The 12,734-nt window shown below is 36.2% G+C and overlaps 1 protein-coding gene across 1 annotated transcript; it reads right to left on the reverse strand.

The window, feature by feature from the left end:
- Window positions 1-3,133: 3,133 nt before the first annotated feature.
- Window positions 3,134-12,094, reverse strand: LOC131936681 (ran-binding protein 9). The gene is made up of 12 exons (XM_059293729.1): window positions 11,859-12,094; window positions 10,158-10,269; window positions 9,841-9,893; window positions 9,448-9,615; window positions 9,274-9,296; window positions 9,063-9,164; window positions 7,680-7,762; window positions 7,463-7,575; window positions 5,998-6,735; window positions 5,572-5,723; window positions 4,876-4,987; window positions 3,134-4,782 (listed from the first exon to the last, which is right to left on the reverse strand). Exons 1-12 carry the CDS (start codon window positions 12,061-12,063, stop codon window positions 4,652-4,654), a joined length of 1,992 nt encoding a protein of 663 aa, XP_059149712.1. The 5' UTR covers window positions 12,064-12,094; the 3' UTR covers window positions 3,134-4,651.
- Window positions 12,095-12,734: the final 640 nt, after the last annotated feature.

A 12,734-nucleotide genomic window follows, 5' to 3' on the forward strand; every position in this document is an offset into this window, starting at 1 on the left:
GCTATCCCCCTCTCATCCTAACCCGCATGGATGTCGGGAAGGAACTGGGCGGGGGTTATTTGGGGTTAAATAACAACAAAAGGTGGGGGGGGGGGATATTGGTTTGTGTTGTTTAGTACTGCCGACCAGTAGTGGATTAAGGGGCGAGGTGCTGCAGTCAGAAGCCCTGATTTTTAAGGGCCCCAAAATTTACCCACTATAAAATAAATGTTTGAATAACAAGCTTCAATCAATTTTTTTTTCAAATATCAAACGCCTGAGTCAATATAAATACCACCTGTCCTCACCTCGATCTTACCCTGACATTGTTTATATTTAAATATAAAGCAGAAGCTCCCTAAAATAGCTTAGTCCGAACCAGCATTCGCTTATGACAATAAACATTAAAATGAGTTGATTTTAGAGTTAAATAAACCGGGAGTAATCTCCCCTAAACTTTCTCGAATATTCTCATTGAACACTACGGGGGATGGCAACTCGGGATATAGACAATATTTTTTATCTATTTTTAATTGCTTAAACTTTTTAAAATAGAATCTCGTAGAAAAAAGAATTGCGCACCAAGTGAACGCCAACCAATATGTGTATAATAGTGTGGAATATTATTAGTACTTTATAAATTAACATGAGTTTTTTTGAGAAATCGGAAATAGCGTAAATCACTACTTCCGGTTAACGGAAATTACTCTAACAAAATTTGATAGGAGGAAGAGAATTAGATCTTTTACTTACATGTAAAAATTCATTTATCTACCTGAAACAGTACTCAAGATAATATAGGCTTTTGACAAATTGGAAGTTATAATAACTTCCGGTTATCGGAAATCGCTGAAAAGTTGATACAGAGCTACACATTTGATATAATACTAATATATGAAATTCCATCAACCTAGCTGCAACGGTACTCAAGTAATCGTGTTTACAGACACATATATTCACACACATAGACATACGGATACAATTGCAGAACTATGTTTTTCCGACTCAGGGAGGTGTAAAACGTCGAGATCTGTGAAAATCTCGATTTATATATATATTTTTTGCATGATTACAATACTTCCTCTACACTTCGTATACGAGAAATTAATAACACAAACAGTAGCCACATTGTGACAAATGATTGTCTCATCTTTAAAAAAGTCAGCAATTTGAAGTTTTTTTCATCCGATCGCATCACGCGGTGGCAACAAAAATATAAAACATTAATACTGTGAAGGGTCAACACTGAACTAGTTCTCATTCTCAAGCTTTCAGACAACCTGTATTATAGGCTAACTCTAGCAATCAATGCAGAGGCGTAGCGATGAGGGGGGGGGGGGGGGAGGGGGGGGGGGCAGGGGGGGGACATATGTCCCCGGGCGCCGACCTTAGGGGGCGCCAAAATGGGTTGGAAAAAGTAATCGAAAGTTTGAGGGGGTGCAAATCGAAAGTTTGAGGGGGGGGGGGGTGCAAATCGGATGTTTGTCCCCGGGCGCCGGGAAGGGTCGCTACGCCTATGAATCAATGAAAACATTCCTAACCGTCTGTAAATTGTGTTAAAATGACAAGTCATTTTATTTACCGAAGGCCAAAAATATAAGTTTTTCCCCATGAAAGAACTTCCAAACTTCCCACCCCTCTCACCACTACGCTGTTGTTGCTTTCTGATCGGAAACTGTTTACATAAAGCGACGATGCTCCCTGAAATAGTATACTGTATACATTTTATTTCTGGTATACAATTCGGTTGCTTAACTAGATTCAGGAAATAAAACACTGAGTTTTAGCAAAACAGGCTTGAAAAAATGTTTTACTTCAATATGTGAGTGTATGAGTGATCCATGTAATATTGTAATAGCTTACAAATGGCGCTTTAATCCAAACATAATAGAAAAATGTATAGACCTTGTTTACAGACACCATTACGTTGTTTTTGTAACTACACTAGTTACATATACATAAAATAACTCGCACGTGCACACAATATGTGTATATATATATGTATATATATATATATATACATATATATATACATATATATACATATATATATACATATATATATATATACATATATACATATATATATAGGGGCCCCAAAAAAATTCAGCCGGGGAGGGGGGGGGGGGTGGCGCTCAAGCTTAATCCGCCCCTACTGCTGACATACCATTTCCAAACTGGAAGCTGGGTCATCTCTAGTTTTATTTAAATTTTTGTCAGAACGCCTTATAATATTAGTAATGCTAAACAATTTTTTCTCAGGGCTGTTTTTACAAAAAACGTTTGTGATGCATTACACCCTATCCTACATGCAGTAACAAAACTGCCAGGTAAATTACAACAATGGTACTTACAAAACCTGTACTGTACATTAAATAAAACCATATATTGATACGCTTTGATTGCACATTAACCTTTGCCGAGTTAGCTTTATACACTTTGAAACGGAAGATTTTGTTTATAAATCTCTTGACTTTAAGTTACTCGTCACATAATACTTACTTTGAACAGTAGGCTCTGATCACTTAAAATCTTTTGAACCTGACGGTCCATGGTGCAAGTGAAGCAGGGTTCACCTGTTTCTGTGACCTCTGCATATGAGGTGATAGTGTGGTCAGCACTTTTGCTTTCCCTAAAATGAGTTTGATGGACTCAGGAATGTCCTATGGACTACAACCCAGATTATACTTTTGGGTTAGTAGTAGTATGCTCTTCCATTTGACCAGTCTCATTCTCCTATCATATTGGAACAAATAAATCAGTCTGTGTTCATTAGCTCTTCTCATACAAAGGCGTAGCGACCCTTCCTGGCGCCCGGGGACAAACTTTCAATTTGGCACCCCCCTCTGGAGCAAATTTTTGATTTGGACCTCCCCCCCCCCCCCCCCCCCTCAAAAAATGCAGCTAAAATGACATTTTTATTTGTTTTTACAACCCATTTTGGCGCCCCCTAGGGTCGGCGGCCGGGGACATATGTACCCCCTGCCCCCCCCCATCGCTACACTTCTGCTCATACATTTAACTCATTATGAACGGTTTTTGGCTGGCCTGATATGGTCAAGGCCACTGCTGGGGCCATTCTGTCTACAACGCTGACCGACTTTACTGACACATCAGACACAACCAAACAGTGACTATAGAGCTGACACAAAAGAATGTGATTAAAATGTTTAATTAATATCTGACATAGCAAATCTGATAACTTGATCCTGACTATTACTATAAGAAACAAGAAGCCAGGACAGGAGAAAAAAACTGTATAGTATTTGACCAAACAAAATGGACTCTAGTTATCCAATACTACACAGTAGTGCAGAGAGCTCTGCTACTATCTTGCAAAAAAGTTAAAATATTATCAATAATGCACATAGAAATTAATGTAGGAATTAATTTAATATTTTAATCATAACCATATCACAAAAGAGAAATGCATCAAAATATGATCAAATTGGGAGAGAAATGACATAATGCATAAAGACAGGGGGGGGGGTGTAAGTGGGGATGGTAGTTTATTCAAGAGTAAGTACAACAAGTCACTCAACAATCTCTTACCACATGATTAGCATAGTGGCATAAAATGACCAGACAGAAAAAGATGAAATCATTCCACATACTTTCCATCTATACATTAACTGCAACACATGCATTAGATATCACAATATGACAAATTAGTGTTACCAATTATTCAGTCAATACAAAATCTGTTTTCATAAATCATCTTTATACAATGAGGGGAAAGCTGTGAAAGTACAATTATAAAAACACTCAACATGACATCTACTTAAAGCAGTGGCTCGTCTACTAGTAGCACTCATGTATGGCATCTATTTGAAGTCCAGGATCTCTCACAACATTAAATTCAAACACATTTTTTGCATTACAATATCAATGGTTCAAATTTTAAAATAAAAAAACTATAAAAATTTACATTAAATAGTTCTAGTTTCAATTGAAGAAGTTAAACAGATACAGCATAGATTTAAACTTCTGTAGTAACAAGCAACACTATCAAGAATTACCAAAAGAAGTATATTACACATTTACAAAAAGCTTGTGTTACTAAAAATTGTCAACCTCTACATTTTAAGCTAATCACAAATTTTAAGGAATTCAAAAGAACAGAGTCAAACCAAATTAGACTTTTGGGGATTTTACTTTTGCCACAGCTGATTAAGACTTGGAATGTGAATTTATAAGAAACATAAGGAACAATGTGTTTACAGGCTAAAACTGATGACACACAAATTGGTTGGGTGGTGTTTTACTCAGGGCAGATTGTGTTCTAAGAAACATGTTACTGGGGTAAGTCTTAAACAACTAAAGTTTTAACATACACTTAAATAAAACTCACAAAACATCACTATAAAAAAATTGAAGAAAAAAAAAGGATTGGAACATTTCACAAGCCAGCTTAGTCAATCAAACATTGATAATCAGACATAAATCAAACCTTAGTAAGCAGTCATGAATTTAATCAAACATTCCTTGTAACCCCCAAAGATAAATGATTAACACACTATTAAAATGGAAGTAATTACCAGCAATCCAATTAGAAAACATTTCATGGACAACCTTAGATGAGTAGGTACTTGGCAGATAGCCAAAGATGACAGTTATTATGAGGTCAGGAGAGGGAGGGAGCTGTGATGGTCATCTACATGGTAGCCATTTGTTAGTGAAGATAGTCTGAAACACCAGCAAATGCACAAGCTCCAATTCCTGATTTAGACATAAGGCGCATACATCGACTGGCTTGAGCTATAGTCAGCTCAAGGGGAGGCTGTTTTGGCAATCCTTTGGATTCTACAGAAATTTGAAACATAAGTAATTATGTTGGGTATATGTGTGATACAATGTATATTACCTACTTAGGCTCTAGAGATAAAGGCACCATACCTAAGATAGCACTGTTGAGAGCTGCACACACAGGTTCTCGTTTAATTGGCAACAGTTGGCTGCCTATTGGACTACTCCATGGATCAGAGTAGGCCAATAAACTGAAGGCATCCTAGAAAATACAAGCAATTTACCTTTCACTTTGTCGTCTCTCAATCTTCTCATTAGGGATCAATTATTTATGACGTCCATACACGGAGAGTGAAAATGAGGAGATTGTGTAAAGAGGAGAAGGGGTTCTTCTGACATGTGGATGTCCATATGTTAATTTAATATCAAAATACTTATATCTTCCAATAAACATTTAACCTGCATTCAAAATAAAGAACTTTAGATAGCAGAGGTATGTATTTTTACACCACCACTTTTTAAATAAAAAAAGAGTACTGTTAAGATCAGTGAGTGATAAAAAAAACCAAGAATTATGGGGTTCTGAACTTCCCATAGAAAAACCAAAACAAGCTGGGGATTTTGACTGACACAAAGAAGAAAGATGCATTAAAATGCACATGTTATTTACTTCAGTAGATTCTATATTTCTCATGTTTTATGTTTCTACTAAAATCCTTTATTTTGGACGTCATAAATGGATGACCCTATAATATATGAGCTAGTTACATCAGGGACTTAAAACCTAAATGTATACTTCTATTATTGGCATACTTACAACTATAAGCCATATATATAAGTATTCACCTGCAGGGCTTTTTTGTTGGCTTCATTTTTGCCAAACTCCTTTCTCAACTTTTGGCTCATCATTTTGAGTTCCCTACCAAATGCCAACATTTTTTGGATTGCTGCTTCATTCCCACCACACATTTGACGACGATGAGAGGGGGTATCAACATCTAATGGCAGGGAGGAAGCATTTGATTGTTTTAAGTGCTATTCAGCTATGGACATTTTTCATTGTAGCTTATAAATTGACACTCCTCTTAAAGTAAGCACCTGGAGTGCATGATCCATTTACAATAAAAGAAAGTATGTAATTATTGTCAAAATAATCATCAGAAAACTAACTTCTAACTATATCATTTTGAAAGTCTGATTCTAGTCCCTCCAGTGAGAGCAAAAACATAGATGTTCCCAAAAATGTACAAAATAGAAACAAAAGTAACCTACCCATTTCTTCATCATCATGCACAGAGTTTCCATTGACATGGTTATTTCCATTTGTGTGTGTGTTAGAGTGCTCATCTTCATCAGATAAGTCCATCTCTTCATTATCAATAAGCCTGGAACCACCCGGACCCCCATTCAGGGTTATATGCTCCCCACCAGTCATGGCATTATTGGAATTTAATAAAGCCTCCTCTTCTCCAATCCGACTGTAATTATAAGGGTGATTGTTTTGCATGCCAGCATCACTACTGTTATTATAGCTGCTGTTGTGATGATGATGCTGCAACTGCTGCGAGTATTGATGGCCATGTGAACTTGCATTTTTCCCTGAAGATCTACTTGGGCTGTTACAGTCAGGAGCAGCTGATGTGCGATGGTGATGCATCTGTTGTTGCGATGCCTGTTGGCTGTAGTGAACTGAATATTGATGCTGAGAGGAGGGAGGTGTACCAGATCTGGTATAAGGGTGGGGACTGTGTGCTGGGCTGGAGCGATTACTCCCATCGCTGCTATAGTAGGACTTTGGACTGCGAGTGTGCCCACCAGAATGAACGTTATTTAAAGTGGAGACATTTCCACCTCTGACCTCACTGTCTGTGCCATTCACCATTTCTACAAATTGACGACATTTGAGCATAAAAAGAAGATCAGGTTTTGCATCCAGTAAATGAGGGTAAAGAGCTTGTGTGGTTTCAATAGCTTCACCCATTCTTCCAGCTAAGACTAGTTTTTGTATTCCTGAAAAATAAAAATTGACAACGAAATTAGACTACCTAACGCTTACATGTCTAACTCGAACAACACGGATCACCGGCTCAGGAGTTGCGCTCCCATAAGCCAGGCCGGCCTCAGCGCAGTGTACTCCGACTAACTGGCTTAGCGTGGGCTGTTGGCAGCCTCACGAAGATGTCGGTTCGAACACTGCACATCGGTCGCTTTGCTTCCGTGGGCTCTCACCAGGCTTGCCTTCCCCACCACCTGACGCAGGACGTCGTCCCACCGTCATGGTACCCAGCTTGATTGTGGGTGGATTTCGGACATTTTAAAAACAGGTTTTGGAGCTTCGGATTGCCCTAGCGAGTGGGGTCCTCTGCGCCGTGGGTCCAACCCCCCAGTCGGGCTCCCAACGCAATTTCCCCCAAACGCTTTGGCAAAAGATGACGTTGTTCTAAGGCAGCGCACAGTGCGGCGCCGTCATTCCTTAGTGCTCCCCTTGCCTGCTGCCTAACTAAAAAGTTGGATTTTACGAAAATAAATAAACTCGCATGTTGAATATGTAAGGATCAGAAGTATTTAGAAATATTCAGTGAATTTTATAGGAGTTTGCTAATCTAAAATCTTACAAAACATTATCAAGATAGAAAGGATAAGCCTGTAACACTTTTTAAATAAGTCAAACAAATAATATGAAAGAAAATAAAGGTAACGGGAAAAGGTCTAGAATCTAAAAGCTTAATACACTCACGCTGTCTATTCTTGATTGATTCTATGTTTTCAACAATAGGCTGCTCTGTCGACCTAGAAAACGCCTCTGCTGCAGAACAGTAGCCGTGATGTACCAGATATGTAGAAACAATCCTAGAAGAAAACATACAACAGACATTAATTTATGAATATTATTACCAATTGGGATGAACTGTTCATGAACTTCTGGGAATATTTTAATAGTGAGCATACAGAACCTGTGTAGAGCTGCTTGAAATTCTCCTTTTCTGTCTGAGACAGGAAACCGCTCTATTGTCAGTTTAGTCTTTAGTCTCCATTCCTAAGATAAATAAAGAACCAAGATAAAGTTTATAAAAGGTTTAAGTGGGCAAAAATAAAAGTCTACCCAAGAGATTTGTTTATATTTCATGCAGGTTATTTCAACATTGAGAAAAACCAATCAGATTGCCAATAAATAAGTTTATGCAGATGAAATACATTGATATTACACCACATTAGTTCCACGATACATTAGAACATTGTAAGTTTTAAATTTTTATATTGCTAAGCATGAAAAATATATACTAATTTTTAATGGACCTAAGAGAGAAAAGTCTCAAAGGTATTCGAGAGGCCAATTAAATATTTTAAAAATCATTAAAATCAGTAGTTAAAATCCATATGGTTATATAATCCTGTCTGTTTGGGTTTTTTGGACTTAACAAAAGATTGGATGTATTTGATGTTTTTAATATTTTCGGTTACTAAATGAAATAAAGCAAAAACAATTTGGTTTTTATGTGTAAGGGGACATAAACAATGGCTTCTTGCCATTTGATGGGCTAGCATAATTTTTATTGTACAAATTGTAAGCAAAAAAAAATTGCAGAACTAGGTCATGTGGTTTAAGTTTGCATTGTTATTTAAAAACTTTATCTGCAAAGTTTTGTAAACAAAAAACTATGATGTGGGCTGTCAGAAATCGATCACAGAGTTCCTGTACAGCCAATCAATGTTTGTCTTACAAAAGTGAAGCATCAGGTTACATTATAACTTAAGCCTGATGAAAATAAATAGAAATATAGCCTTTAACTCAACACATTATTTTCAAGTTCTCTGGATTTGCAACTTTTATCTTCTAAAAATATTAAATTTCTGAATTATTTTTAGGCTTAAGTTTTTTTTTTAAATTATTTTTACTTTCGCTTTGCAAAATCTAAAAAAAAACACGTTTTTAATCCATGTCAACAATATGATGGAAGGATTCTAGTCTACTCAGCTGCCTCCATCAGTTAAACAGCTGTTATTTCTTATCTCTAAAACATAAATAATGTAATAGACGAATTTTGGCAAGCAGTCTAGTGATGATGACAATGAGGGTGTGGGCAAACAATGTCAAAAAGCACACAAATTAGTAAGATAACTTCATATTTTTGCCTCACATTTATTGAAATCTCCTGACCAACATGAACATTTAGAATCAGAAAGTTGACTTCCCTCCCATTTCCCATCAGCTTTTTTGTTTTGTACAAATCAATAAAAGATGAAATAGGGTATCAAGGAAATACACACAAGACTAGTCAGGTAAACAAGTAAATTAAACAGTGTGCTGGGGATTGGTTTTTGAATTGATCATTCACCTTTTTATAGTCTTCTATATCAAAAACAAACGGTAACTGTCCGAAGTTGGCCTCTACCACTTCACCAGGAGTCTGAAGGCCAACTGTAGGATACAAATTGGGCTGAAAATAGGTTTAAATAAAAAATTGATCGATGATTATGCTGTTTAAAAACAAAATTTGTTAACAACTCAATTCAAACTAACTAAAATTTCTATAGAAAAAAACTTACTGGAAGATCTGTGAAAGCTATCCCTGTAGAGAAAATAAAATGAGGAGGTGACAATATGTTTTTGAGAATGGGTATAAATGTTGAACATTTTTCTGATAGCTACAAATTAAAACTATGCAGTACAAATAATCTTTACTTCTACAGGAACATTGTAAAATATAAATAAAAGCTCACCTAGGCTTACACCATTTTTTGTGTAGAAACAAGTGTTATCTATTAAATTTACACAGCAGCCAATAGTATCCCCGGTTGTAAAGGTTGGACCATATGGTTGTCCAGCACCAGATGAGCAGAACGAGTTTCCATCATCTCCATGGTAACCATATGAATGTTTGTCCCAACCTATATCATCAATATTTCAAAATTCAAATTGGATTAGATTTGCGCAAACAATCAGACATGATTTTAGAATTCCTGCTTGACCTGACTAAATTATTCATAAAAATAATTTATTTAAAAAAGAGTTTTTACAGAATCAAGTTTTCACATGAACAAATCTAAAATTCAACCGTCAGTGATAATTCCCAAACTGCAACAAATTCAAAAATATTCATGTGCTTAATTTACCTGGCAGTCTGTTCATGTTCACACCCTGTGCAGATAATCCAATACCCATGTACCTGTTTCATAAAACATTCAATATTTTAGAGTTGTTTTAGAATGAAACAATACAGCATTCAAATTAAACATAGCTATGTAATACTAGTAATAGCAATTAATCCCAAACATAATGCACACCTGTTCTGATAGGATGTTAGCTGATCTTTTAAGAACATGGTTTAAATAACAATATTTATTAGCTAGCCCGGAGATTTTAAAGCTGCATTTCACTTTCCCTGTTGTATTAGTTAATGGTTATCACTGAAGAACAAAAACACACATACCCATCTCTGCCTTTGCTGATTACCCTAACCTCAAAGTAGTAAATACCACAAGAAGCAGGAATAGGATGTGTGGCTCTAACACTTGCAGCATCCTTGTGAGTTTTACCAATACCTTAAACAAATGTGTCAAAAATCACTTGCTGGAATAGACAACCATTGACTAGAACTGATAGAAATACTCATGCGAATTGTTTTAAAAAGAAATGAATGTTTTCCTTTCTATGATACAAAATACTAGTTGCGATAACAGTACAGACAAATGCAAAGGTTTAAAAATATACACTAAGAAGTATATTAGACATTTCTATAAAAACTTTCCTCATAGAACAAGAGTAGATTATCTAGTTTGTTGACATGATACTTATGATCATACATGTGCAAAGGGAAAAAATAAAAATGTGTTTCTTCCTAGTGATGTAAATATGCAAATTTAACAATTTAAAAAATTGATTTTTAAAAAATAACCTATTTCTATTTTGTGGCCAATAGTTGACCTGTGAGAGTAGTGAGGATACATGTGATTTCTTTCTTAAAATGTAAATCCTTTCATACTTGGTCAAGCAAAAAAAAAAAAAAAAAAGAAAGTGTACAAATATGTACAATATGGATTCATTCACATGTATGACAGAACTTGATAGAAGCCAGCACCCTAAATGCATGATTTTCATTGCCATGCCAAGTTCAGCATTTCTAGTTTGGCACCGGCAAAAGAATACTTCCTTCATGGAAGGTGGAAAATACAAGAACACAATGCAAGCTGAATTCAAGGTGAAGCAGCACATTTCTGGACTAGTGTCTGAAAGGCAAGTGCAGAGGTCACAGTGATTAACAGGAAATATGTTATGATGTTGTCTAGCCCTATTTTTTTTGTTATAATTTAATTTGATCGTTTTGTTTTTTGAACATGGTGATGATGCATGGTTATTTTGTACACCAATAAAATATATAGGCCTACCTATATTATGCATTTGAAAAAAATCATATTTAGTTTTTCTTATTAACAAGGGTTTGGTGAATGCGCATATGCAGCTGGTGGGGTTAAGTACCTGAAAAAAGGTTAAGAACCACTGATCCAGAATCTTGCTAGCTAGACTTAGACTGCTAGATCTATTTCTGGCTAGACTCAATAAAAATAGAATCTGATCTACGAAGTATAGAAAAAGCTATTTTTTTTACTAACTTATCTAGATTTCTAGATGTGGAGAATAATTGGACTAACAACAGATGTAAGCCTAATCAAAATCCTATCTAAATAAAATTATGAAATCATTGGCCTACTACTAGATCTAGCAGTACTAAAGTAAAGTACTTCGATTTAGTAGAACTAATCTAGCTTATCTAGAACTCTAAAGCTGGATCTACTTCTTCACTCTTTTGATTAGGCGATTTTACTAACTTAGAATCTAGATCTAGAATCTATCTCTAGAAGTCTAGAATCTAACAAACAATTTAATTTCTATTTCACAAAATTGAAATTTTACCTTTTCAGTTTTATGATCAATCAATCAAAATTCTAATTGACTTGGACATTGAGTTAAAGACTAATTTTCTATTCATAGTTAGCACTAAAATGTATTTCTAAAAATATAAAAAGAACCAAGATATAGGAACAGGGCTCAATGTTAGATAAGTAAAATAAGTGTGTCAACACCGTTCTACGACTCAGAAACAAAAAAAAAACAACAAAGGCTGGCAACACACCTTTATAATGAACTCTGAGGTTATTCTGCCCAAGACCAATGAAATTGAACTTGTCTTTTGGACTCCAGGAACGAGGAAGGGGAGTTTCTTCTTCATCTACGGCTGGGTATAAAAATTTAATCCTATCAATGTTATCATCTACAGAACCTAAAGAATCACTTTGAGACGAAGTGCCCGTCGCCATTTTGTTCTTTCTTGCTCTCATCACAGCTGAAGATGAAATAAGCCCGGATGTGACGGAATCGAGAAATGTCTACTATTTTTGGAAAGGGGCCATTCATTGGTCATACTAAAAAATAGTAACCAATCAAATAATTCTCTTTAGTTCTGCAGTTTTAGGTGGCCTGCTGTCGAAACACTGAAATAAAATATATGAATAAACATTGTTAAAAACCTATGCAATAACATTAACAAGCTAAAAATACGATCATGTGAAATATACATTTTCATTAGTTGTTTAGAGTCTAGACAAGTAAAAAAAAGCGTTAGTTCGCATTATAGGTAGCGCCGGCCCTGTACAGTGTGGGGAGTATGTAAGTTTGCCGTGGGTATTTTGTTTGGGGTGCATGTACGGCAGTGGCGTAGCGAGGTCGGTTATCACCCGGTGCGGCACTTAATGGTGTCACCCCCCAAAGGGGACACACTTTCAACTGTTCGATTTGCACCCCCCCTCAAACTTTCGATTTGCACCCCTCCTCAAACTTTCGATTTCCACTCCCCCCCCCCTCCCCTCAAACTTACGATTTGCACCCCCCTCAAAATTTTCAATATATATTTTGCTATTATTTGCCTTGGTGTCACCCCCCTAAATGGTGTCACTCGGTGCGGTCCGCATCCCCACCCCCCTCGCTACGCCTCTGATGTACGGGTTTGCCA

The sequence above is a fragment of the Physella acuta genome, unplaced genomic scaffold (genome assembly GCF_028476545.2).
Source record: "Physella acuta isolate Inbredline_101_S28 unplaced genomic scaffold, ASM2847654v3 ptg000184l, whole genome shotgun sequence".
Lineage (NCBI taxonomy): Eukaryota > Metazoa > Mollusca > Gastropoda > Physidae > Physella > Physella acuta.